Raw genomic sequence first — 27,660 nt, 5'->3', positions numbered from 1 at the left:
TGCTAATATGAACACACAAAGCCATAGGTGGTGACTATGCCCCGCCCACCTTCAGGGTTCCGTCACTGGAAGAGGTGGAGAGGTAGGCGTCATCAGGGGAGAAACAGCAGTGATTGACAGGCTCCAAATGACCAAACATGGTGTTCTGGGAGGAGGGTTTATTGATGTTCCACAGCTAGAGAGAGAGAGAGGGTGGGATATATATATATATATATATATCTTATAGCCAGAGTGCAAAAAATGTGGCCTACTTCATGGTTTTTAAAATCACACACACACACACACACACACACACACACACACACACACACACACACACACACCTTGGTGTTCATGAACTTGTCGTTGGAACAGGTAGCCAGTAGGAGGCGTCGGCGTGTGTTGGTGAACTGACAGTGGTTGACCTGCTCCTCGTGTTCGTCCTCAAACATCCTCATCAGAGTCCCACGCTCCACATTCCAAACCTGGCACACAACACAGATACTGTAGTTACATAGATATACAACTCTTTTATTTGCTTTCCAAACCTTTTACACTACACAGATTAGAGACAGACAAACGACTTCCGTCTGTCGAAGTCGGGTTGTCAGGCAAGTCTGTCTGAAGTCTGTCCAAAGTTTGAATGGCAGAGGCTTCCACACCATACCTTGACCTTCCTATCACTGGAGCAGGTTGCTAGGAGACGGTCATCCGGGGAGAAGGCGCAGCAGAGCACCTCATCGTCGTGGGCCTGGATCTCCAGCAGCTTCTCCCCAGACGTGCTCTTAAACACCTGGAGACGCACACAGGGCAGAGTTTATAGAGGACACCCACTCACACAAACAGGGAAGTGTGGGAGATACAGTGTGTAAAATATTTATTTCAAAAGAATGTGTGTGTCTTACTCGCAGTGTCTTGCTGGAGCCACAGGAGGCGATCTTGGTGCCGTCGTGGGAGAAGCAGGCAGAGTAGATGGATCCCTGGTGGGGCTGGACCACCAGACGAGACAGGCTCTTCAGACTACTTTTGTTCCTGGAACAAACCACAAACATAAATTACTTAGAGAACGTGAGCATGAGGGGATGTTAGAGGAAGTAGAACATCAGGGAATGAGACTAAAACGTAGAGTTATGGTCATAGAGTTGGATAGAGGGCACGTCTTTGCATGTATAAAGGCTTCTGTTTTAGCATGGGCAATGCCACTGACACTACGCTCAAACAGGCTTTGTGGTAATTGCGACTCAACCAACTCTATGGTTAGGGTATGGTTGACTGGGGAATGGAATGCATAAGGGCTAGGGAGTAAGAGGTAGGGGCTAGGGGTCAATACTGTACACCCCGATTAAGTAGTGAGTATACTTATAAGCACGTGAGTAGTGTGTACGGGCCTACTACTGACACCCAGTCAAGGTAGAGTCCCCCTCTGGTGGCCCTCTCCTGCGCCTGCAGCAGGGCCTGGCGGTACACCTCAGAGGAGTCTGGCTGGGACAGGGCCAGCTGCACTACGTCAGGGAACGGACGCTGCTCCAACTGGTGGCCGTTCAGAGACAGGAACTCCTGGAAGTGGCCCCGCACCTCGCTGTTCTGGGGGGGACCATAAAGAGAGACTCACAGCGAGGATGTGACAAATGGTGTGCGTCCCAATAATATGTCCAGCTTCCTGAAGTGTGCATTTATTCACTACACACATAAAAGCATTGGATTGGAGAAGGCATAGGCTAGGGGGAGTTTATATACAACAGTCACTTCCTTTCAAAACCATGAGCGGAATTGAACAAGTACACACTGCAGGAGAAAGGAGAGATTATTGGAACAGAACAATTGTATTCACGGGCATGAAACGAGTAACTGTTTGCTCAAGGGCACAAGGACAAATTTTTCACCTAGTCGGCCCAGGAATTCAAACCAGCGACGTTCTGGTTACTGGCCCAATGCTCTTAACCGCTAGGCCACCATCGACTTACGAGTAATTGATACCAACCACAAGATCTGAAAACCATATCAAATGAGGATAAAACAAGGTACACTAAGTTCCTCAGTGAACTTGGGTGTTGATCAAACCTCTTTGTCCAGTATGGTGCTGTACTCCAAATAGTCATTGATGAGATGAGCCGGTCCCATAATCTGAGCTTTAGTTCTGACCCAGTCCAGAGAAAACATCAGAGAGTACAACTCCTAAAGGGAGAGAGGGGGGAGGAGAGGAGAGAAGGAAGGGAGGGGTGTAAGGGTAACAGAAATAGAGAGAGAGAATATACAGGGAGAGAGAAAGAGATGGAGATAGAAAGAAATAGAGAGAGAAAAAGACATTAGTGACTTGTGCTTGTCTGGCGAAGGCCTCCATCATACGGAGTGGTGCTTTTATCTCCATCAGACTGTGAACAGCCATCACACCATCTCCTGTAGCAAGACGCTAAGAGAGACTCGTTCACAAAACAGACACCAGCTCACACAATACACACACTCACACCAACTCCCTCACACACCAGCTCTCTCACACAAGCTCAAACTCACACACACAAGCTCAAACTCACAAGCTCAAACAAGCTCAAGCTCACACAAGCTCAAACTCACACAAGCTCACACAAGCTCAAACTCACACAAGCTCAAACTCACACAAGCTCAAACAAGCTCTGATAGTGTTATTTGGGTGGTTAATTGGATTTAGTTTTTGATTATTTGTGTCCCTGCTAGGAGCTAGTAACACAAGCATTTCCCAGCACCCGCTATAACATCTGCTAAACTGTGTACGCGACCCAAAAATGTTGATTTGATGTGTGTGTTTGTGTGCACGCGTGCGTACCTGTGTGAGGTTGGCCTTGGCCATGTGGTAGGTGAGGAATCTGAACCAGTAGAGGCACTCTTCATCTCCTGAGGTGGGGGGACCCTGGCTGTAGCGCTGCTGGTACTGACGCACCACCTTGGTGTGGAGGCTCTGGAACACACACACACACACACGCTTGTTCAAAAACATACCATATTAGAAACTGGGTGATTTTAGCCCTGAATGCTGATTGGCTGACAGCCGTAATATAACAGACCATATAGCACAGATATGACAAAACATTTATTTTAACTGCTTTAATCACATTGGTAACCAGTTTATAATAGCAATGAGGAACCTCTGGGGTTTGTGGTATATGGCCAATATACCACGGCGAAGGGCTGTTCTTAAGCAGGACGCAACATGGAGTGCCTGGACACAGTATATTGGCCATACACCACAAACCCCTCAGACCTTATTGCTTAATTATAGTAGATTGATGTCCCAATAATGCAGGGCATAGAAGACATGAGTCTAACTGATTCATTCTTTAAGCGACTGTCTAGTTCTCCAATTTATATGTACATTGATTCTCTAGAAGACAGTGTTTTCCTTATATTGGATTTCAGAAAATATGAATTAATTCAAACATATTTGACAAAAGTTAACAAACATCAAACTTTAGATACATTTCAAAATGGCCACCAGCATACAGAACAACCCTATGTAAATGAAGATAGAGGTGTGTATGTTGGAGTCAGAGGAGGCTGCTGAGGGGAGGACGGCTCATAATAATGGCTGGAATGGAGTATTTAATACCATTCCATTCCGGATATTATTATGAGTTGTCCTCCTCTCAGCAGCCTCCACTGGTTGGAGTGTATGAGACCCACCTCTAGGCCAGAGCGGTTCATCTCAGCCAGGAAGTCCAGCTGGAGGTCGTGGAGGTAGTAGAGGTAGGGCCGGTGGTGACAGTCACGGAACAGTAGGGACTTGTTCACAAAGTCCTGGAGAACGTCCTCCACCTCCTCCGGTTCTAGATCCCACAGAACTGACAGAACCTGCAGGCAGAGGAACATGGAGGACACCGGAGGTTGGTGGCACCTTAATTGGGGAGGACTAGCTCATAGTAATGGCTGGAACGCTATTCAAGACATTATAATGAGCCGTCCTCCCCTCAGCAGCCTCCTTTGATGGAAGAACAGGCTTCGATTTAGAGACAGATTTAGAGACAGAGAATGTCCTGTTTCCTTGTCTTTTATTATCTTATTCCCTCCTTCTTTCCACAAGGAAAGCTCACAATGTCTCCATGGGTTGTGAATACTTTCTGGCTGAAGGTGCTGGATAGCCTTACCCTAACCTACTGTAGCCCAGCTTAGTTTAGCCTAAACTTACCTACCCAAGCTTAACCATAATCCCCCCGGGCCAGTCTGACCTTGGCAGGTACTTTGACGTCCTTCTCCAGCACGGTGAGGTCAATGTACAGCTCCCTGTGTTCCTTGGACAGGACCTGGATGCTGGCAGCCATGGCCTGGTCAAGGGCATCGTAGTCATACGAAGACGACTTACGGATACGCTTGAACTTCTTCTGCTGGAGCGTGTGCAGGTAGTAGGCCCAGCGGTCTGGGAACTCCCGCAGCAGGGCCCCGATTAGGGACACCACCAAGGGAGAGCCTGGGGAAGAGAGGAGGGTAGAGGAGGGGTTTAGGTAGGCTGGTTGATTGTGCCAAGAGTTGAGATGTAACAGAAATTTAATTTGTATTTATTAGTTTTGATACATTTAATTATTTAATGTATTGAATTTAAAATTTCACTAATTGAAATTGAATTTCATGATTTAGAATGGAATTCTAAAAGTCGTTGAAGTTTAATAGAGTTTTCAGTGGGCATTAAGGGCTCCTTTTCTCCAAAGATTATGTTCAGACTAATTTGACTATCAGTTTTTTGACTCAAACAAAAACAGGTTAACAGCCTCCTACTCATTTGACTGATGTCCTGCGGGTAAGAGAGAACTGAACATAACCACTATACAAAGCAAGCTATAAAAATACATGAATAGGTGTACTGTGTATTGTGAAACACATTGTTCTGAAATAGCGCCTGCCCTACAGAGAAAGGTGCAGCTGAATGCAGAGGATCCACAGTACACCAGGTCAAGACAGCTCGCTCAAAATATTGGTTTCTTTTTTATGAATTGTTTGTCATGGAGAAGAAAGTGATTGTGTTTTTCTCAGGTCAGTGGTTTTATTATGATATTTAAAATATATATATTTTATTACAATGTATTTACAATTGCATATCTGCAGCCAGCACATTTGTGTTCCAACCCAACACCATCAAAGAATCAATGAACCATCAAGCCCTTGAGAAGTTGAATCTGCTAAAGTGCAATACTTTTAAATAGAGTTAAAATGTGAACATTAGTAGTTTAAGAAATAGTAATACTATGATTTTTTCTGCTTTCAACTTTTAGAACTGAACTTGACTATTGATATTGCAGCCTCTGGGTAGAAGGGTCTATATTAATTATGTTGCAGCCTCTGGGTAGAAGGGTAGAAGGGTAGACATTATTGATGTTGCAGCCTCTGGGTAGAAGGGTCTATAATAATGATGTTGCAGCCTCTGAGTAGAAGGGTCTATATTAATGATGTTGCAGCCTCTGGGTAGAAGGGTCTATATTAATGATGTTGCAGCCTCTGGGTAGAAGGGTCTATATTAATGATGTTGCAGTCTCTGGGTAGAAGGGTCTATATTGATGATGTTGCAGTCTCTGGGTAGAAGGGTCTATATTAATGATGTTGCAGCCTCTGGGTAGAAGGGTCTATATTAATGATGTTGCAGCCTCTGGGTAGAAGGGTAGATATTATTGATGTTGCAGCCTCTGGGTAGAAGGGTCTATATTGATGATGTTGCAGTCTCTGGGTAGAAGGGTAGATATTATTGATGTTGCAGCCCTTGAGGCAGTTACCTGAGATGACAATGCACCTCTTCACAGGGCTCTTCACACTATCCTCCTGTCAGTATCACTATGTAAGGGACCCTAAAAACTGGACTGAAGCACAGAGGTACTGCAGAGAGAAGTACACGGACCTGGCCACCGTAAGCAACATGGAGGATATGAACAGACTTAACCACTTGACTATAGACAGCGGTTATGTTGGCGCAGTGTGGATAGGACTGAAGAAGGGACAGTATTCCAGGTGGCAGTGGTCTCTGGCAGACATAGACTACTATAGTGAGGGACAGACTCAGTTTAGTGAATTCTGGGACCAAAACCAGCCAGAGAATTTGAATGAAGATTGTGGTGTCATGAAGAATTCTGGAAAATGGCACGACTATTTTTGTACTACTCAACACTTTCCAGTGTGCTACGACGGTGAGTGACATACTACGTGTATTCTAGTTAAAAACACACTAACCTGGTAACACAAGAGGACACCAGCAGCACATTCAAGTTCGCAGATTACTGTGGGGTTATCAAGGTCGCAACAGATTACTGTGGGGTTAAAGGTCACAATGTTTATCTTTCAAATTTCTTGTCAATTCCAAGCTTATGATTTCCAAAGGTTTATGAATTGACAACAGTTCAAACGGCATCGATCCAAACTCTGATCCAAACTCTGATCCAAACTCTGATGGTTGCATTTGTCCCCATAGGGACTAAGCCTCCAGCTGGTCGTTTCCTAATGGTTCAACAGCTAATGACCTGGAGGGAGGCTCAGCTCTACTGCAGGAAGCACCACACAGACCTGGCCAGTGTGAGGAACCAGACTGAGAACAAAGAAATCTGTAACGTGGCCGGGAGAAGCAACGTTTGGATCGGCCTGTTCAAAGACACCTGGACGTGGTCGGACCAGAGTAACTCCTCGTTCAGATACTGGGTCGACAGAGAACTGAACGAGTCCTGCGCTGCTTGGAATCGCAGTACCTCAGGCCAATGGATAGACAGAGAATGTCTGAAGGAATGTCCCTTTGTTTGCTACGGCAGTAAGTTAAGATCCCTTATGCACAATAAGGGATCAAACTCATCTCATCACCAAACTCATCTCCTTAAATGGGCTGTTGATTTGGAATAACTGTCCACACAGATTTAAATATGTGACATTCTTGTATGCAATAGTGAATGTTCATCTTAACTGTAAGTGTGTATCTAGATGAAGTCGGAAGTTTACATACACTTAGGTTGGAGTCATTAAAACTAGTTTTTCAACCATATTTCTTGTTAACAAACTATAGTTTTGTGCATGACAAATCATTTTTTGAACAATTGTTTTCAGACAGATTATTTCACTTATAATTCACTGCATTACAATTCCAGTGGGTCAGAAGTTTACATACACTAAGTTGAATGTGCCTTTAAACAGCTTGGAAAATTCCAGAAAATTATGTCATGGCTTTAGAAGAATCTGATAGGCTAATTGACATAATTTGAGTCAATTGGAAGGGTACATGTGGATGTATTTCAAGGCCTACCTTCAAACTCCGTGCCTCTTTGCTTGACATCATCGGTAAATCTAAAGAAATCAGCCAAGACCTCCACAAGTCTGGTTCATCCTTGGGAGCAATTTCCAATCGCCTGAAGGTACCACGTTCATCTGTACAAACAATTGTACGCAAGTATAAACACCATGGACCACGCAGCCGTCATACCGCTCAGGAAAGAAACAACTTCTGTCTCCTAGAGATTAACGTACTTTGGTGCGAAACGTGCAAATCAATCCCAGAACAACAGAAAAGGACCCGGTGAAGATGCTGGAGGAATCAGGTACAAAAGTATCTATGTCCACAGTAAAACGAGTCCTATATCGACATAACCTGAAAGGCCACTCAGCAAGGAAGAAGCCACTGCTCCAAAACCGCCATAAAGCCAGACTACGGTTTGCAACTGTACATTGGGACAAAGATCATACTTTTTGGAGAAATGTCCTCTGGTCTGATGAAACAAAAATATAACTGTTTGGTCATAATGACCATCGTTATGTTTGGAGGAAAAGGGGGGACGATTGCAAGCTGAAGAACACTTTCCCAACAGTGAAGCACGGGAGTGGCAGCATCATGTTGTGGGGGTGCTTTGCTGCAGGAGGGACTGGTGAACTTCACAAAATAGATGGCATCATAAAGAGGGAAAATGATGTAGATATATTGAAGCAACATCTCAAGACATCAGTCAGGAAGTTAAAGCTTGGCTGCAAAATGAGTCTTCCAAATGGACAATGACCCCAAGCATACTTCCAAAGTTGTGGCAAAATGGCTTAAGGACAACAATGTCAAGGTATTGGAGTGGCCATCACAAAGCCCTGACCTCAATCCCATAGAAAATTTGTGGCCAGAACTGAAAAAGCGTGTGCGAGCAAGGAGGCCTACAAACCTGACTCCGTTACACCAGCTGTCAGGAGGAATGGGTCAAAATTCACCCAAATTATTGTGGGAAGGTTGTCGAAGGCTACCCAAAACATTTTACCCAAGTTAAACAATTTTAAGGCAATGCTACCAAATACTTGTTGAGTGCATGTAAACTTCTGACCCACTGGGAATGTGATGAAAGAAATAAAAGCTGAAATGAATAATTCTCTCTACTACTATTCTGACATTTCACATTCTTAAAATAAAGTGGTGATCCTAACTGACCTAAAACAGGGAATTTTTACTAGGATTTAATGTCAGGAATTGTGAAAAACTGAGTTTAAATGTATTTGGTTAAGTTGGATGTAAACTTCCGACTTCAACTGTATGTGTTAGACCCAAGACCCCCAACAGTCAAGAAGATACAGGTAGTGAGAGTGCGGATGACCCCAGACCCAAACATGGACCTGAATGATGCTAAGAAGAGGGAGGCCATTTTACAGCAGGTGAGTCTCACCCTCTTCATTTCTAGACTTTTACCTTCATTTAACCATGCATGTCAGTTAACTCTTTACACTCATACCCGTTTACGGGTTCAAAGTGGCAGATTTTATGCCCACCTGACCCAGATTGCGATTTATAATGGGCCGTTTTTGGATTGTGTAAACAACAGTAATTGTGTGATGGTGGGATGCAGGGTTGTGTTCAAAACAAAACAACAAGTGTGCTTGCTCTAGTTCCTCAACAGCACTGCTAGGGGAGCTAAAAATGTTTTAAAAAAACCTAATATTTGAACACTCTTCTTTGAGTCAAAGTACATGGAAAGGAGTGAATAGTTAATCCTACAATGTATTAATAAATACATATTCAGTAAAATTAGGTGTTCAGGGCATAAAGCCTGGTTCTGTTCCTCAGATAAAGGAGAAAATGAAGGCCAATGGGATGACTTGGAACTTCGAACTGAGATGGAAAGAGCAGCCAGATGAAAAGGTCTTCCACAAGGAAGAGAAGAAAGAGAACGACAGAGAGAAAAAAAGGGAGCCGAAAAATAAGGAAGAGCTTTGAATAGAAGCACATGGAGTTAGTGTGTGGATCGGTTGCCGTGTTAGTGTGTGGATCGGTTGCCATGTTAGTGTGTGGATCGGTTGCCACCTATAATTAATGATTCCCTTCTCATCTCGCATTGTATTAATTTATCATGAACCATTATTAACTATGAGAATTCCCGAGAAGCAGGTGTTTAGAGGATATATTTGCATCGTCTCAGGCAGCAAACCAATATATCCTTCAAACACCGGCTTCTCGGGCATTATCACTTTTATACAACGGATTACCAACATATTCAAATAATAATTTATTGATGAAGTCATTCAGTCTTTTTGTTATGCATCTATGGACACGACCCAGTCGTTCCTTCTAAATGTTCCATAGCCATACTGGCTGGCAACGTTCTTATCCTTTGCTTGCTAGCTAGCCAACTATGGTTAACTTAGTCATGTCAAACAGTGCAGCCAGAACAACAACAGTAGCTGCATTTGTTTAAGCTGTTTTCTAGTGACATTTACTTAGGGACATCTATAACAATGAGCTAATGATGCACGATTTCTCCTGGCATAGAAAATGTGCTCTCTTGTCAGGACATTGTCGTTCAGAGGAGACAACAACACAACTAACACAATCACTAAAAACTGAAGCTGGAAAGACTGCAAACTAGCTGCACTTCGTTTTGTTTGACCTTTTTTCAATGTACATTTCTGCGTATATATATATATATATCCACAAAAATTATGCCAGCTGATTCATGATTTGTATGTATGGGACAGCTGGAGATTGAATTTGAATATTGAAACAATGTTGCAAATGTTGGAGACAGACAGAAAGGTTTATACAAATATCTGCTGTTAAACTAAATAATAGTCTAAAAAAAAAGTGAGATAATGTCTAGATACTTTTTTATAGTGGAGAACAAGTTTATAAATTGCCTGGCTGGGCTGATGATACAGTGGAATGCGCAGTCAGATGCAACAGAGTAAATAGGCATTTTAACGTCATTGATTTAGCCGGTGGTAACTTGTGGAATAGACACCAGCTGGAATGCGGTTTAAACCAATCAGCATTCAGGATTAGACCCACCCTCTGTATAAGGTACTATATTCTATCCATACTATTACAGTATGCCACGTTGCTGTTTTATTTGATGTTTAATTAGCTTGTTCTCTTCATGATCTGTTCATTATTTCTATCAATGTTTTTGGTCACACTACATAATGCCAACCAAATCATTCATAAGAAAATGTAATACTTATTTCTCTTGAATATGTGAAATAAATTGACATTTTATTGTAAACCTGAATGGAATTTTCATTTCATTCAATACAATTTCTTTTGACACTATAGATACGTGTGCGTGAGCATGTACCTTTGCACTCTCTGACAATGCTGCGGGCCTGTTCTGGGAGTCTCTGGGGTTTCCTGTTGACATACAGGGCGAGGATCTCCAAGGCCTGACCCTCCTCCAGACCACTCTCCACTGCCACCTCAGACTTAGGACCTGGACACACACACACATACACATATGCACAGTTTGATGAGCAGGTGCATTGAGCGTAATGTTTGAGCAGTGTTCTATAAATGAAGTCATCATTATCAGTAGTACTGATCATTATACTTCCGGCGCCGACAGAGATGGCCGCCTCGCTTCGCGTTCCTAGGAAACTATGCAGTTTTTTGTTTTTTTACGTGTTATTTCTTACATTGGTACCCCAGGTCATCTTAGGTTTCATTACATACAGTCGAGAAGAACTACTGAACATAAGAGCAGCGTCAACTCACCATCAGTACGACCAAGAATATGACTTTCGCGAAGCGGATCCTGTGGTGAGTGGTGGTGAGGGTAGGCAACAACATTTCCACCCCGCTGATCCTCAACACTGGGGCCCCACAAGGGTGCGTTCTGAGCCCTCTCCTGTACTCCCTGTTCACCCACAACTGCGTGGCCACGCACGCCTCCAACTCAATCATCAAGTTTGCGGACGACACAACAGTGGTAGCCTTGATTACCAACAACGACGAGACGGCCTACAGGGAGGAGGTGAGGGCCCTCGGAGTGTGGTGTCAGGAAAATAACCTCACACTCAACGTCAACAAAACTAAGCAGATGATTGTGGACTTCAGGAAACAGCAGAGGGAACACCCCCCTATCGACATCGATGGAACAGTAGTGGAGAGGGTAGTAAGTTTTAAGTTCCTCGGCGTACACATCACAGACAAACTGAATTGGTCCACCCACACAGACAGCATCGTGAAGAAGGCGCAGCAGCGCCTCTTCAACCTCAGGAGGCTGAAGAAATTTGGCTCGTCACCAAAAGCACTCACAAACTTCTACAGATGCACAATCGAGAGCATCCTGTCGGGCTGTATCACCGCCTGGTACGGCAACTGCTCCGCCCACACCCGTAAGGCTCTCCAGAGGGTAGTGAGGTCTGCACAACGCATCACCGGGGGCAAACTACCTGCCCTCCAGGACACCTACACCACCCGATGTCACAGGAAGGCCATAAAGATCATCAAGGACAACAACCACCCGAGCCACTGCCTGTTCACCCCGCTATCATCCAGAAGGCGAGGTCAGTACAGGTGCATCAAAGAGAGACTGAAAAACAGCTTCTATCTCAAGTCCATCAGACTTTTAAACAGCCACCACTAACATTGAGTGGCTGCTGCCAACACACTGACTCAACTCCAGCCACTTTAATAATGGGAATTGATGGGAAATTATGTAAAATATATCACTAGCCACTTTAAACAATGCTACCTAATATAATGTTTACATACCCTACATTATTCATCTCATACGTATATGTATATACTGTACTCTATATCATCTACTGCATCTTTATGTAATACATGTATCACTAGCCACTTTAACTATGCCACTTTGTTTACATACTCATCTCATATGTATATACTGCACTCAATACCATCTACTGTATCTTGCCTATGCCGCTCTGTACCATCACTCATTCATATATCTTTATGTACATATTCTTTATCCCCTTACACTTGTGTCTATAAGGTAGTAGTTTTGGAATTGTTAGCTAGATTACTTGTTGGTTATTACTGCATTGTCGGAACTAGAAGCACAAGCATTTCGCTACACTCGCATTAACATCTGCTAACCATGTGTATGTGACATAAAATTTGATTTGATTTACTGTAGTAATGTTAGTATTAATATCACTGCTATTACTCATACACACCGCTGACACATTCGGCTAGGCTTCTGTCTCGGGTGGTGAGCAGTACTCGACACTGTATGTCAAAGGCCTTGAGCACCGAGCTGTCCCAGATGTCATCCAGTATCAGCAACGACCTGCACACACACACATCTAATTCAATTGACAGGAATTATAATGGAGTTAATAGCATACAATAATTCACTCCATAGCTAAAACTTCTGAGGTCCAACTGAACGTTCTACTCATCATTAACAGCCACCATTTAGAAGAAATGGACCAAGTTGAAAGGTTTGCTACCAGTCCACATCAACCCTGGGGGACTGACCTGGGGTAACGACGGAGCATGAGGAAGCGTAGTCGCTCCTTGGCCTCCTCCAGAGAGCCAGGAGGCCGGTGGAGGGAGGACGAGGGGTCTTTCTCCTGGCTCTGCTGCTCCAGGCGGAAACACAGTGACTGGATCCTAACCAGCAGGTCAGACCGGTCCAGCTGGCCTATGGACAGCCAGTGGACTCCTCCTGGAAAACACTCTGGGGGGGGTCAGAAGGACCGGTGTGGGTGTGGGTGTCAGAGAGAGAGAGAGAGAAAGACAGATGGAGAGAGACAGTACAGTCAAGAGACCAATGCGATAACGAACAAGGAAACGGAGAGAAAGATGGAGAGAGAGAGAGAGAGAGACACAGACAGAAGAACAGAACAGTCAAGAGACCAATGCGATAAAGAACAGAGAGAAAACATAAAGTGAATGCAGACAAAGAGAAAACAGAGAGAAAGTGAATGAAGAGAGAAAAAGAGCCTCCTCTACATGTATTAACCCCCCTCCAGAAATGCATCTTGGGTCAGTTTGACATTTTACCCATTATTGGGCTTGGTTAGGATTGTGGAAGGAAACTTCACCACGGAGCCACCTACCTGTGATGAGTGCGTGGTCACGGACTGCCTCCGCAGCCAAGACAGACTTGCCGGAGCCGGCCATGCCGAACACAGTGACCCAGCCGGGCTCCTTCTGCAAGCGGTAGAGCTTCTCCCTGACCCGGTTCATCAGGGCTGGCCGGCTCACAAACACCACGGGTCTCTGGGGCACGCCGCCCTCACTCAGCACCGCCTGGACTGGAACAGGGTAATACAGCATTATATATATATATAAATACAGTATGTTGCCAATGGAATAAACAGAGGGGTCAAACATGGCAGAGACAGAGAGGTGCGCTACCATACACACACATATAGTTGAAGTCGGAAGTTCAAACACTTAGGTTGGTTTTTCGTCCAAACTAACCTCTGCTCTTACCCCAATTCTTAATAACCCAGATTTCAGTCCAGGATTGCTGGATGCTGGCTTTAACTTTTGGCTTAATAAAGGCATACGCAGGCTAAATGACTTATTTGCTGATAAGATGTTATTGTCATTTGAGCAGATGGTCGAGAAATATCGACTCCCAAAGCAGGACTTCTTCCGCTTCCTACAAGTAAGACATTATATTCTGAAGAACACCACCTTAATTGGTAACCCTGATGTGTCTGTCATTGAAAGAATGTTTTTTTTCCCCACAAAGGAAAATGTCTGTAAGTCTGTTTTATGATACTTTAAGGTCCTTTTCTGCTGTCAACACACAGAGGGTGAAACAAGTGTGGGAGAAAGAATTGTCTGTTACTATTGACGAATAGATGTGGGAGGACATTTGGAGATATGCAAAAACAATATCTATATGTAATCGTACTAGAGCAATCCAATTAAGAATAATACACAGATTGCATGTATCCCCAAATCGCAGACATGCTTTTAGCCCCACTTCCTCTTCCCCTAAGTGTCTTAAATGCAAAACTGATACAGGCACCCTAACACATTGTTTATGGTCATGTACCAAAATACAAAGATACTGGTCTGGTGTTCTGCAATAAAAGATCCTAGGGGATGATCTAGAATTGGACCCAGTTTCTTTACTGTTAGGTCTCCCTAGTAGGCAGGTTACTTCTGTGGGTAAAAGGAGGCTTTACAACATCCTTACCTTCACAGCGAGGAAAAACATCCTTTTACAGTGGATTAGTGATAAGGTTCCTTCTATTAAAGATTGGCATAAGATACTATTTGAATGGGTTCCTCTGGAATATCTGACATGTACATTGCATTCTAAAACAGACCAGTTCTACAAAGTATGGGAACCTTATCTAAATGATCTAGAACCTGAGGTATCAGCTATTATGCTGCAAGGATTCTCTTAGAATGGCGGGGATCTGTGTATTTTAGAACTACACTGTACGTTCCATGTGTGGAACCTAACCTCTTGGTTTAAACTGAGCTTTTTTGTTTAATTTCTGTTTGTAAGTTTGTTTAAAATGTATGTATGTATTGAGAGACGCAATGATGGGGATGGGGTGAGAGAAGTACCGAGCGGGAAGAGGAAAATGTGTGTGTGTGTGTGTGTGTGTGTGTGTGTGTGTGTGTGTATATGTATATGTATATGTATATATATATATATATATATATATATATATATATATATATATATATATATATGCGTAGGTATGTGTGAGTGAGTGCTGTTTTTTTTGTTGCTTTGTCTCTGTTGTTGTATCTCTTAATATGGGTGAAAATTGTGAAATTCCAATTAAAATACTGTTACCAAAAAAAAAAAAAAAAAATTCAACCACTCCACAAATTTCTTGTTAACAAACTATTGTTTTGGCAAGTTGGTTAGGATATCTACTTTGTGCATGACACGTCATTTTTCCAAAAATTGTTTACAGACAGATTATTTCACTGTATCACAATTCCAGTGGGTCAGAAGTTTACATACACTAAGTTGACTGTGCCTTTAAACAGCTTGGAAAATTCCAGAAAATGATGTCATGGATTTAGAAGATTCTGATAGGCTAATTGACATCATTTGAGTCAATTTTGAGGTGTACCTGTGGATGTATTTCAAGGCCTACCTTCAAACTCAGCGCCTCTTTGCTTGACATCATGGGAAAATCAAAAGAAATCAGCCAAAAACTCAGATTCTTTTTTTTTGTAGACCTCCACACGTCTGGTTCATCCTTAGGAGCAATTTCCAATCGCCTGAAGGTACCACGTTCATCTGTACAAACAATAGTACGCAAGTATAAACACCATGGGACCACGCAGCCGTCATACCGCTCAGGAAGGAGACGCGTTCTGTCTCCTAGAGATGAATGTACTTTGGTGCGAAACGTGCAAATCAATCCCAGAACAACAGCAAAGGACCTTGTGAAGATGCTGGAGGAAACATGTGCAAAAGTATCTACGTCCACAGTAAAACGAGTCGTATCTCGACATAACCTGAAAGGCCACTCAGCAAGGAAGAAGCCACTGCTCCAAAAACACCATAAAAAAGCCAGACTACGGTTTGCAACTGCACATGGGGACAAAGATTGCACTTTTTGGAGAAATGTCCTCTGGTCTGATGAAACAAAAATATAACTGTTTGGCCTCCCGGGTGGCGCAGTGGTTAAGGGCGCTGTACCAGCTGCACCAGCTGTGCATCAGAGACTCTGGGTTCGCGCCCAGGCTCTGGCGTAACTGGCCGCGACCGGGAGGTCCGTGGGGCGATGCACCATTGGCCTAGAGTCGTCCGGGTTAGGCTTGGCCGGTAGGGATGTCCTTGTCTCATCGCGCACTCCTGTGGCGGGCCGGGCGCTAACCAAGGTGTTTCCTCCGACACATTGGTGCGGCTGGCTTCCGGGTTGGATGCGCGCTGTGTTAAGAAGCAGTGCGGCTTGTTGATCTCAAGACATCAGTCAGGAAGTTGAAGCTTGGTCCCAAATGGACAATGAGCATACTTCCAAAGTTATGGCAAAATGGCTTAAGGACAACAAAGTCAAGGTATTGGAGTGGCCATCGCAAAGCCCAAAGCCCCATCCTATAGAAAATTTGTGGGCAGAACTGAAATTCTACCAAATACTAATTATGTAAACTTCTGACCCAACTAGGAATGTGATGAAAGAAATAAAAGCTCAAATAAATCATTCTCTCTACTATTATTCTGACACATTCTTAAAATAAAGTGGTCCTAACTGACAGGGAATCTTTACTAGGATTAAATGTCAGAAATTCTGAAAAACTGAGTTTAAATGTATTTGGCATGTAAACTTCCAACTTCAACTGTACATATACATAGAGCGCCCCTGCATATTATGTCCCTGTATCAGAAAAGGAGGGCACATCTCAGACTGCCCTAGTCTCCTGGTATTCTCCATCCTCCACCCTTTGGGGCAACTCACCATAGCGGGTGCCACCGTCTGAGAAGCTCTTCTCAGCCTCAGGGGAGACTAGGGGCAGGCTGTTGTGGAGCAGGCTGGCCAGGTCTCCGTAGCTCTCGCGGACCAGGGCGTTGTAGAAGGAGATGTAGGCCTGGTTATCCTTCCTCAGGAGCAGCTCCAGCAGGGCCGCCGCCTGCTCTCTCCTGGTGGGCTAATCGATGGACAATTTGAATTTTGAAACCACTTTATTGCTTTTCTTACACCGATGCAGTTCTTTCAGATGTCCGTAGTGTTAAGTGTTTAAAAAGCCCTGCAATCTCTCTGACTTACCTCTCTCTCCCCCTTCCTCTTATGAGGGTGTTTGTTTGGAATCAGGAACCCAACCGTTTTCCCAGCACAGTGCACTCGGTTATGGGCCAAATTCAAAACAAACAGTTTTATACACTTAATCATCACTACACACTTACCACTATGGACATAGGAAAGTGTATGAAAAGGGTGCTACTGTACTTCCCCACCTCACCCCACCTTGCTCCTGATCCTGTCCTCCTCGTCCCCCGTCAGCACACCGTCACTGATCATGTGATCCATCAGGTAGGAAGCCCTGATGTCCTGCTCCAGGCTGGAGCGTGACTGAAGCAGGCAGCTCCGCGCCCCTTCCTCCATCATCGCCATGCCAACGGGCCAGACCTGGTCCAACCACACAAGTGGGCTGGGCTGGAATGGTGATTAATTGGCAGGTGATGGGAGCTACGGGGAAAGGAAGTTGCATGGATGGATGTAGTATGGGCAGTACTAGTTCTGGTCCAGGGTGCTATGTGTGGCTTGAGCTTTCTTGAACAATAATAGGTTGAAGGAGGCTCAAGCTGCACGTAACACCCTGGACCAGAGCTAGGACAGTACTACTACTTGCACTGCTGCCTCTTAGTGACTCCTGTGCCCCACCTAAAATACAACTGGACACTGATAAGAGCTCTGATTGGTAGATGTACAGTATGATGAAGATCCTTGTAATACTACAGTGCCAGAAAATATTTGAAAATGCTGCCCTTACAAAAAAAGATTGCAGTCGACTGTGGTATTTTGGAGGCAGTATTTGCAGCATACTGCAGTTATACAGCACTCTGACTGAATATATTTCGTAAGGACAGGTGACTTCTCCATGAATGTGGTTGAGAATGGAATAAGTCTGAATGACTTGACCATCTAACGTTAATTTGTAGCAGAAAAACAACAATTGAGACTACTTTCGTTATCCATCTCCTCCATTCAGTCTGCGTGCACTGACTTGCCCAGATATTGCTGATTCAACGTCAGGAAGTTACCAAATTTCCTCTTTAGAGTGAACATTGATTGTGGGCTTTTGTCATTTAGTCAGGTTACAAGTTTATACACACACACACACACACACACACACACACACACACACACACACACACACACACACACACACACATACATACATACATACATACATACATACATACATACATACATACACATACATACTTTATACTACTATATATATAAAGTAGCTGACTGGCGTATAGCTAGCTAACTGTGCACTTAGACCGTAACGTTATAGTTAACTACCAAGGTTAATTTGACAGCTGTGGGACACAGCAGTGTAGCTAGCCGACATTCCCAAAACTACACAGCAGCTGTCTGTAGTAGGCTATATAGTATGCATAACAAACGCTATTTATACGTTTATTATTTCCACAGGCAGACAAACATTGTTTGTTTATAAAAACAAGATAGGAACAACACTTTTTAACTGAAGGTGGCACATACTTCACTCGTAATAAGTTGTAAGGAAACAAATGAAACACAATTACTCACATGTATCTATTTGCTCGACACAGGAGCTCGCTATCCACACTCGATAAGTACTCAAGTTTATAATAATTTCCTTTCAAAATAATGTAATTCTGACAAAAATCCCCACCTATTTTTGAAATGAGTAGGGTTCTTCCTGAATTGTAACAAAAACAACTTCCCCCGGTCTGAAATGACCAATGCGGTGGCGTTTCGCGCACACGTGAGAGGGTGAGATAAAGCATGCGCTTAACTGTAACTAGGCAGATGGGAGAAGGCTGCCTGGTGATGCGTGACAGCTTGTTGTTCATTGTAAACTTGTAGGCCTGCAGTGCTAGCTCAGTATCTTTGGTATTGCACTTGGCAATACTGATAAGACACTTAACAGTGACCCGAAATAGACTCATAGTGCAAACAGCGTTCCTTTTGTCATGGCACTTAGAGTTGCATGTTTCTGCCACACTCAGAACAAAATAATGTAAATGATTAATGACAAAATATTCTCCATATCAAATGTTGACAATGTCATATGAACCTACTAGTAGTGCATATATACTATCCAATCACGTTCATACATTTACTTGACAAGGGATAATGATCATGGATTATACATAATATGAATACATACAAATTATCAAATATAATATATCCTTCCAAGCAGTGCATACAAACAATTTTCCAAGCATTTTATTTATTTGCTTACAACGTTCAAACTTATACTGGATACACTGAGCTCGGCTGGGTTGGATTGGAGGGGCTGTGTGTGTGAGGGTGGGGTCTCTGGCTGAGGGTCGGGGTGTGTCCTTGGGGGGTGGGGTGGGTGCCCGGGTACAGCTGAAGGTTGGGGTTGAGGGGGGGCAGTCTGGTGGGGAGAGAGCCCCTCCCCTCCACCACCCTCTCCAGAGCCTGGACCCGGCGCTCCTGCTGCAGCCAGTAGAGCATCTCGATGCGGTCCCAGCGCATCTTCTCCCTGTACGGCCTCCCCTGGAGAGAGTGACCGTTGAAAACACAGCTGTGAGGAAACTGCTTCGTCTGGCTACACCAGAGTTTTGGGGCTTTTGTTCTAGCCCAATACACCTGATTAAACCAATGAAGGACTTGATGATGAGTTGACAAGTTCTGGTTATTGGGGATAATCAGATAAGGGGGATGGCGCAGAGCTCTTCATAGCGTTTTCTCAGTATGTATGAGCCTAGTATGTCAATATTTGTAACTTACTGCATACATTTTTTTCTAACTTGTATGTTCTAGATAGGATATACGACTATTACACATTGTGCAGTTTTAGTAAGTAGTAGGCAAGACAGGACCGATTTTGGACATGGCCAGAGGAAGAAACAGAGAATGTGAGGGAGAGAGAAATAGAGAAGGTGAGGGAACGGCAAAGCTCTTTCAATGAGGGTAAATCACCAACCTAAAAACTCTGCTTTCTCTCTGTCTCTCTCTATCCCCCATAGCATACTGCATGTGCTGTATGTCAGAGAGCACAGTGACACTAGTGGGTCATATTCACTAGGAAATCAACGGAAGCAAACAAGCAAAAATGAGGAGGGACTTTGCTCAATTTGTCTAATAAGAAACACAGGTTTTTGTTTTCCGTTGCAAAACATTTTGCTACGCTGTACACTAATTAATAGACCCATGATGCCCATTGGCCTGACTCACCTTGTAGGTGACAGTGTCATGGAAGCTGTCTGTAATGTGGTGGAGAATCTTAGACAAAACCTTCTCCAGAGAACAGATCTGGGAGTTGAGTTTTCTCCGGTGCTTGGACTCATCCATCCTGGCTAGAGAGGTGCCTCGGTAGCCTGAGAAAGAAAAAAATGAGTGTGCAAGTGAGAAAGAGAGAGAGGGGCAGGAATGAATAAATAGAAAGAAAAGAGAGTGGAAGGAAAGAAAGATAGAAAAATAAAGTGAGAGGAAGGAAGGAAAGATGGAAGGAAAGAAAGAGACAAAGATAGAGCGAGAGACATTCCCTTTGTATAGTGTACGAAGATATGCTCCTTCACTTACGACCATACTAGCCTCTCAGAAGCTATGCAGGGTTGGGCCTAGTTAGTACTTGGCTGGGAGACTGCCTGGGAATACCAGGTCCTTTAAATGTTTTTGTCCAGTAAGGTGTACTCTGGCATTAGATATTTCATCAACTGCCTTTTATTTATAACAATAATAATATGATGATATATTTAGCAACTTACAATATATCATCCAATACAATATGCTGTAAAAGCAATATGTTATAATATTGTAAGGAGCACAGGAGGCTGGTGTCATCTTAATTAGGGAGGACGGGCTCGTGGGAATATATCTGCACCGAGGGGAAACTTTACCCCAGAGCAGATATATATTATGCAGTACCTTGCAGGAAGAAGCGGTTGGGGTCAGAAGCGTCCCTCTCAAACAGCTCCAGACGAGCCAGCAGAGACTCTCTCTGCTGGATGAGACGGGCAGCGCGCTCCCATGCTGCTGTGGCCTGGGAGGAAACGTACGCACACACACACACGGATGTATACAAAATACACACACACGGACACACACACACACACATACACAAATGTATGCATGAACACAAAATTCTGTTCAAGGTATAGAAAAGATTTTGGAAGTATATGGTGATCTCTGTCTCTATGGTGATATGGTGATCTCTGTCTCCATGGTGATATGGTGAGCTCGGTCTCCATAGTGATATGGTAAACTCTGTGTCTATGGTGATATGGTGATCTCTGTCTCTATGGTGATATGGTGATCTCTGTCTCTATGGTGATCTGTCTCCATGGGGATATAGTGAGCTCTGTCTCTTTGGTGATATGGTGACAGAGCGTCTCTTCGGTGATATGGTGAGCTCTGTGTCTATGGTGATATGGTGAGCTCTGTCTATATGGTGATACAGTGAGCTCTGTGTCTATGGTGATATGGTGAGCTCTGTCTATATGGTGATACAGTGATCTCTGTCTCTATGGTGATCTGTCTCCATGGGGATATGGTGAGCTCTGTCTCTTTGGTGATATGGTGACAGAGCGTCTCTTCGGTGATATGGTGAGCTTTGTGTTTTTGGTGATATGGTGAGCTATGTCTCTATGGTGATATGGTGAGCTCTGTGTCTATGGTGATATGGTGAGGTAATATGAACACAGCATCAAGTATCATGCTACCATCTCTGCTAACCTCTATCAGGGCTGTCCAATGTCAGTCCTGGAGGGCCCAAAAACTTCTGGGTTTCATTCTCTCCTTCTGATCAGGGGCTAATTCAGACCTGGGACACCAGGTGAGTACAATTAACTACCAGGTAGAAACAAAAAATAGAAGTATTTAGGCCCTCCAGGACCAGAATTAGACAGCCCTGCTATAGATGGTGGCATGATACTTGTACAGTAAGTGTGCATTCACCTGTATGTATTTGTTATCGTATGCATGTGTGTCTGTGTACTGTGCACACCTCCTCCAGCTGGTCCCTGCGTGCGTGGGAGCTGTACTTAATGGCCATGTCCAGTCTGTAGGTGTCGGGCAGGCAGAGGAGTGTCCAGATCCTCTCCAGCCTGCTCTGGACCTGGTCCCCCTCTCCCATCACCCCCCCTCGACTGGCCTCCTTGCTCCCCACACTCACTGTCCTCTTATAGGCCTTCTGACAGGGAGAAAGGACATTTAGTAAAAACAATTTTTAAAGGGAGTATCCATATTGCTAAGGCCTATTCAATTCAAGTCTACAGAAAGTCCCTAGGGGTAGAAGCTAGAGTTTGATTTGGAACAGAACCCAATCAGTCCCAAACTGTTATGCGTAGATCTGAAGGAATTGGAGAGATGATGGAATGGGACAGAGAAAGAAAGATGATGTAATGGGACAGAGAAAGAGAGATGATGGAATGGGACAGAGAAAGAGAGATGATGGAATGGGACAGAGAAAGAAAGATGATGGAATGGGACAAGGAAGGAGAGATGATGGAATGGGACAGAGAAAGAGAGATGATGGAATGGGACAAGGAAGGATAGATGATGGAATGGGACAGAGAAAGGAGAGATGATGGAATGGGACAAGGAAGGAGAGATGATGGAATGGGACAAGGAAGGAGAGATGATGGAATGGGACAAGGAAGGAGAGATGATGGAATGGGACAAGGAAGGAGAGATGATAGAATGGGACAAGGAAGGAGAGATGATGGAATGGGACAGAGAAAGAGAGATGATGGAATGGGACAAGGAAGGAGAGATGATGGAATGGGACAGAGGAAGAGAGTGTCACGTCTGCTCCCGCTCTTCTCTTCCTCTGGCGCTTGAGGGCGCCAGATTACCCTGCATCACACGCTCCTGCCATCAATCATGCACATCAGCCCTCCCTCGTCACTTGCATCAGCATTATTGGACTCACTTATCTCCTGTTTATTTCCTCCCCTATAATTGCCAGTTCCTCAGCTCTGTTCCCTGCTGCTTCATTGATTGTCTTTTGTCTTTGTATTTAGTTCTTGACGCTGTTCCTGTCTCGTCTATGTCCGTTGTTTATTAAATGTTTACTCCCCGTACCTGCTTCGTCCCTCCAGTGTCATTCCGCGTGACAGAGATGATGGAATGGGACAGGGAAAGAGAGATGATGGAATGGGACAGAGAAAGAGAGATGATGGAATGGGACAGGGAAAGAGAGATGATGGAATGGGACAGGGAGAGAGAGATGATGGAATGGGACAAAGAGAGAGAGATGATGGAATGGGACAAGGAGAGATGATGGAATGGGACAGGGAAAGAGAGATGATGGAATGGGACAAGGGAGGAGAGATGATGGAATGGGACAGAGAAAGGAGAGATGATGGAATGGGACAAGGAAGGATAGATGATGGAATGGGACAGGGAAAGAGAGATGATGGAATGAGACAGGGAAAGAGAGATGATGGAATGGGACAGGGAAAGAGAGATGATGGAATGGGACAGAGAAAGAGAGATGATGGAATGGGACAGAGAAAGGAGAGATGATGGAATGGGACAGAGAAAGGAGAGATGATGGAATGGGACAGAGAAAGAGAGATGATGGAATGGGACAGGGAAAGAGAGATGATAGAATGGGACAGAGAAAGGAGAGATGATAGAATGGGACAAGGAAGGAGAGATGATGGAATGAGACAGGGAAAGAGAGATGATAGAATGGGACAGAGAAAGGAGAGATGATGGAATGGGACAAGGAAGGAGAGATGATGGAATGGGACAGAGAAAGGAGAGATGATGGAATGGGACAGGGAAGGAGAGATGATGGAATGGGACAGAGAAAGAGAGATGATGGAATGGGACAGGGAAAGAGAGATGATGGAATGGGACAGGGAAAGAGAGATGATAGAATGGGACAGAGAAAGGAGAGATGATGGAATGGGACAAGGAAGGAGAGATGATGGAATGGGACAGAGAAAGGAGAGATGATGGAATGGGACAGAGAAAGAGAGATGATGGAATGGGACAGGGAAAGAGAGATGATAGAATGGGACAGAGAAAGGAGAGATGATGGAATGGGACAAGGAAGGAGAGATGATGGAATGGGACAGAGAAAGAGAGCTGATGGAATGGGACAGGGGAAGAGAGATGATAGAATGGGACAGAGAAAGGAGAGATGATGGAATGGGACAAGGAAGGAGAGATGATGGAATGGGACAAGGAAGGAGAGATGATGGAATGGGACAGGGAAAGAGAGATGATAGAATGGGACAGAGAAAGAGAGATGATGGAATGGGACAGAGAAAGGAGAGATGATGGAATGGGACAGAGAAAGGAGAGATGATGGAATGGGACAGAGAAAGAGAGATGATGGAATGGGACAGAGAAAGAGAGATGATGGAATGGGACAGGGAAAGAGAGATGATAGAATGGGACAGAGAAAGGAGAGATGATGGAATGGGACAGAGAAAGGAGAGATGATGGAATGGGACAGAGAAAGAGAGATGATGGAATGGGACAGGGAAAGAGAGATGATAGAATGGGACAGAGAAAGGAGAGATGATGGAATGGGACAAGGAAGGAGAGATGATGGAATGGGACAGAGAAAGAGAGCTGATGGAATGGGACAGGGGAAGAGAGATGATAGAATGGGACAGAGAAAGGAGAGATGATGGAATGGGACAAGGAAGGAGAGATGATGGAATGGGACAAGGAAGGAGAGATGATGGAATGGGACAGAGAAAGGAGAGATGATGGAATGGGACAAGGAAGGAGAGATGATGGAATGGGACAGAGAAAGAGAGATGATGGAATGGGACAGGGAAAGAGAGATGATGGAATGGGACAGGGAAAGAGAGATGATAGAATGGGACAGAGAAAGGAGAGATGATGGAATGGGACAGGGAAAGAGAGATGATAGAATGGGACAGAGAAAGGAGAGATGATAGAATGGGACAAGGAAGGAGAGATGATGGAATGAGACAGGGAAAGAGAGATGATAGAATGGGACAGAGAAAGGAGAGATGATGGAATGGGACAAGGAAGGAGAGATGATGGAATGGGACAGAGAAAGGAGAGATGATGGAATGGGACAAGGAAGGAGAGATGATGGAATGGGACAGAGAAAGAGAGATGATGGAATGGGACAGGGAAAGAGAGATGATGGAATGGGACAGGGAAAGAGAGATGATAGAATGGGACAGAGAAAGGAGAGATGATGGAATGGGACAAGGAAGGAGAGATGATGGAATGGGACAGAGAAAGGAGAGATGATGGAATGGGACAGAGAAAGAGAGATGATGGAATGGGACAGGGAAAGAGAGATGATAGAATGGGACAGAGAAAGGAGAGATGATGGAATGGGACAAGGAAGGAGAGATGATGGAATGGGACAGAGAAAGAGAGCTGATGGAATGGGACAGGGGAAGAGAGATGATAGAATGGGACAGAGAAAGGAGAGATGATGGAATGGGACAAGGAAGGAGAGATGATGGAATGGGACAAGGAAGGAGAGATGATGGAATGGGACAGGGAAAGAGAGATGATAGAATGGGACAGAGAAAGGAGAGATGATGGAATGGGACAAGGAAGGAGAGATGATGGAATGGGACAAGGAAGGAGAGAACTACCCAGATCGAAGGCTCCCAGTCTTAATGACACATAAAACCTGACTGTATTACAATGGCTGTAAATCCATTTATGGTACATTTACTGCATCATCTGTGTACTAAGACATGCACACACACACATACCTGTTTAGAGCTGGTTATTTCTTCATCTGGGCTCTCTTCCTCCTCTGTAAAAAACCCAACAGACAATAAGTTACCTATGAGTCTATAAACAATAGGCTATGAAACAGGTTTAGTACCAATAAGCCAGAAATCCAATGAGTCATGACATTACCTACTAAACCAGAACTGTTTGACTTCCTTTTATTTCACAATCCTTGACTGGAACATCCTGCGTTTGAATGACTCACTGAATTACTATGGTTAAAAGTCACAGTGTGCGTGTGTGTTACCCTCCAGATCGGGTTCCTTCCACAGCCCTCCCAGCAGGACCGTGTTGACGTTCCACACCCCTGTCACGTACTCCTGCTTCTGACCCTTTAGAGCCTCCATCTTCTGCCTCCGCCTCCTATCCACACACACGGGTTTGTTAGCTGCTCGCAGTCCTCATAATGTAAGAAACATGATTACAACAAAAAAGAATGTAGAAAAAAAGAATGAAAATAGTGGGGCAGACAGACAGACAGACAGACAGACTTCTTCCTCTCGTCTCCTCGTAGCTGGAGCAGTCTTCTTCTCTCGTCCTCCTCATCGTCACTATCGCCACTATCGTACAGGTGGAACGCCGCCCACAGGTAGTCATTGTCCTACATGGACACAGAGACAGAGAGAGTCCTAGTCAATCACTCTCTGATACCACAACAATAACTGGACATGGAAATTATTGGACATGTATCTAGTGCTTGAATTGGGCCTGGAAAAACACTGGTATTCTGATATTACACAGGTACTTAAAGAGTGGGAGAAGGGGTTTGCCAGTTTGTTCTCAGGTAACGAAAATGTGGCATATTTTGAGGACATTTTTTATAAAGACATATGTTCCCTGAAAACTAAACTGGAAAATACAATGTTAGAACCCTCTGATATATGTAACCCGTATTTAAATGAGGAGCTGTCTGTGGCAGAAGTTAAGAAGGTGATTGATGCTGCAAAAAATGGGAAAGCGTTTGGCATTGATGAACTGCCTAATGAGGTTTTAAAATCCCCTAAATTAATTCACGTCCTATTTGATTTGCTCCAAATGTGTTTTGAGTACAGTATACTGCCGTCCACTTGGTATAAGTCTATAGTGAATCCCATTACCAAATCTTCAAAAAATTACCCAAGAGTGCAACTGAACTATAGAGGCATAAGTTTATTAAGTACAGTTTATAAATTATATTTTCATCCATCCTCAACAATAGGCTAATTACATTTTTGGAGAATCAAAACATTCTGGTGGAAGAACAAAATGGTTTTCGTAAATCCAGAGCCTGTACAGGTCATATATTCTCGGTCTGTACAATAATCAGAAATAGATTACACAAAGAGAAGCCTACTTTGGCATGTTTCATTGATTTCCAGAAAGCTTTTGATTTTGAAAATAGGGATATTTTAGCCTATAGTTTGTTAAAAACAAGGGTTGATGGGAAATTTGATTACGCAATCCAGTCTCTTTACAAAGTATCAATTGCTTGTGTGCAGGTTAATGAATATGGTACAGACTGGTTTCCCACACCCTCGGGTGTAAAACAAGGAGACACCTTATCACCGACTTTGTTTGCTTTGCTTATAAATGATTTGGCAAAAGAAATTCCACAGTTAAATATTGGAGTAAGATATGATGATGAAATGTTAAGAATCCTTTTATATGCTGATGATACTATTTAGATGGAAGAAACTGAACAAGACCTGCAGAACATGTTATTATGTGCAGTCAATTGGTGTAGAATATGGAGTCTCATGATCAACCAGACAAAAACACAGATAATGACTTTTAGAAAACCAGCTACTAAGATAAGTGTTTTTCAGTTTTGTTTTGGTGAAGACATTCTTGAGTTTACTAGCAATTATACATATTTGGGTATTTTTATTCTTTCTTTTTTTCTGTATGTATTTATCTGGTTATGTTATGTTATGTTATGTTATGTTATGTTATATTATGTTATGTTATGTATGTATGTAAATTATTTTACTGCTCTAGGGATGTAATTTACTATTATGTATTGATTTTTACCTTACTTATTCTTTCTTTCTTTCTTTATTGAATTATTGTAATGTTTGTTTATGTGTCAATTAATCCCATAAGGGATGGGTTGCCAATTGGCGATTTGACACGGAAATAAAA

The 27,660-nt window shown here is 43.7% G+C and overlaps 2 protein-coding genes across 8 annotated transcripts in view; both read right to left on the bottom strand.

Moving 5' to 3' along the window:
• LOC110499902 (apoptotic protease-activating factor 1) overlaps positions 1–18,520 on the bottom strand; it is a 70,213-nt gene extending 51,693 nt beyond the window's left edge. The window contains exons 1-16 of one of the 3 annotated variants that reach the window (XM_036957158.1): positions 18,382–18,520; positions 17,068–17,289; positions 16,561–16,750; positions 13,231–13,428; positions 12,647–12,848; positions 12,343–12,455; positions 10,503–10,634; positions 4,176–4,414; positions 3,634–3,801; positions 2,780–2,911; positions 2,041–2,154; positions 1,379–1,563; positions 885–1,011; positions 647–772; positions 324–464; positions 50–175 (exon numbers count right to left, since the gene is read on the bottom strand). In XM_036957158.1, the coding sequence (XP_036813053.1) occupies positions 50–175; positions 324–464; positions 647–772; positions 885–1,011; positions 1,379–1,563; positions 2,041–2,154; positions 2,780–2,911; positions 3,634–3,801; positions 4,176–4,414; positions 10,503–10,634; positions 12,343–12,455; positions 12,647–12,848; positions 13,231–13,428; positions 16,561–16,750; positions 17,068–17,214 (2,340 nt within the window). In that variant the 5' untranslated portion in view covers positions 17,215–17,289; positions 18,382–18,520. Of the gene's footprint in view, positions 1–49; positions 176–323; positions 465–646; positions 773–884; positions 1,012–1,378; positions 1,564–2,040; positions 2,155–2,779; positions 2,912–3,633; positions 3,802–4,175; positions 4,415–10,502; positions 10,635–12,342; positions 12,456–12,646; positions 12,849–13,230; positions 13,429–16,560; positions 16,751–17,057; positions 17,290–18,381 lie in introns of those variants that run through there. The other 2 variants (XM_036957159.1, XM_036957160.1) reach the window with 2 other exon arrangements.
• LOC110499903 (coiled-coil domain-containing protein 87) overlaps positions 18,236–27,660 on the bottom strand; it is a 12,074-nt gene continuing 2,649 nt past the window's right edge. For 2 of the 5 annotated variants that reach the window (XM_036957161.1, XM_036957164.1), the window contains exons 8-14: positions 26,019–26,140; positions 25,787–25,902; positions 25,518–25,561; positions 21,794–21,979; positions 20,716–20,830; positions 20,023–20,165; positions 18,236–19,341 (exon numbers count right to left, since the gene is read on the bottom strand). In XM_036957161.1, the coding sequence (XP_036813056.1) occupies positions 19,072–19,341; positions 20,023–20,165; positions 20,716–20,830; positions 21,794–21,979; positions 25,518–25,561; positions 25,787–25,902; positions 26,019–26,140 (996 nt within the window). In that variant the 3' untranslated portion in view covers positions 18,236–19,071. Of the gene's footprint in view, positions 19,342–19,475; positions 19,870–20,022; positions 20,166–20,715; positions 20,831–21,793; positions 21,980–25,517; positions 25,562–25,786; positions 25,903–26,018; positions 26,141–27,660 lie in introns of those variants that run through there. The other 3 variants (XM_036957162.1, XM_036957163.1, XM_036957165.1) reach the window with 3 other exon arrangements.

The sequence above is a fragment of the Oncorhynchus mykiss genome, chromosome 21 (assembly GCF_013265735.2).
Source record: "Oncorhynchus mykiss isolate Arlee chromosome 21, USDA_OmykA_1.1, whole genome shotgun sequence".
Classification (NCBI taxonomy): domain Eukaryota; kingdom Metazoa; phylum Chordata; class Actinopteri; order Salmoniformes; family Salmonidae; genus Oncorhynchus; species Oncorhynchus mykiss.
The sequence above is the reverse complement of the archived record's forward strand: the minus strand, read 5'-3'. Positions and strand labels throughout refer to the sequence as shown.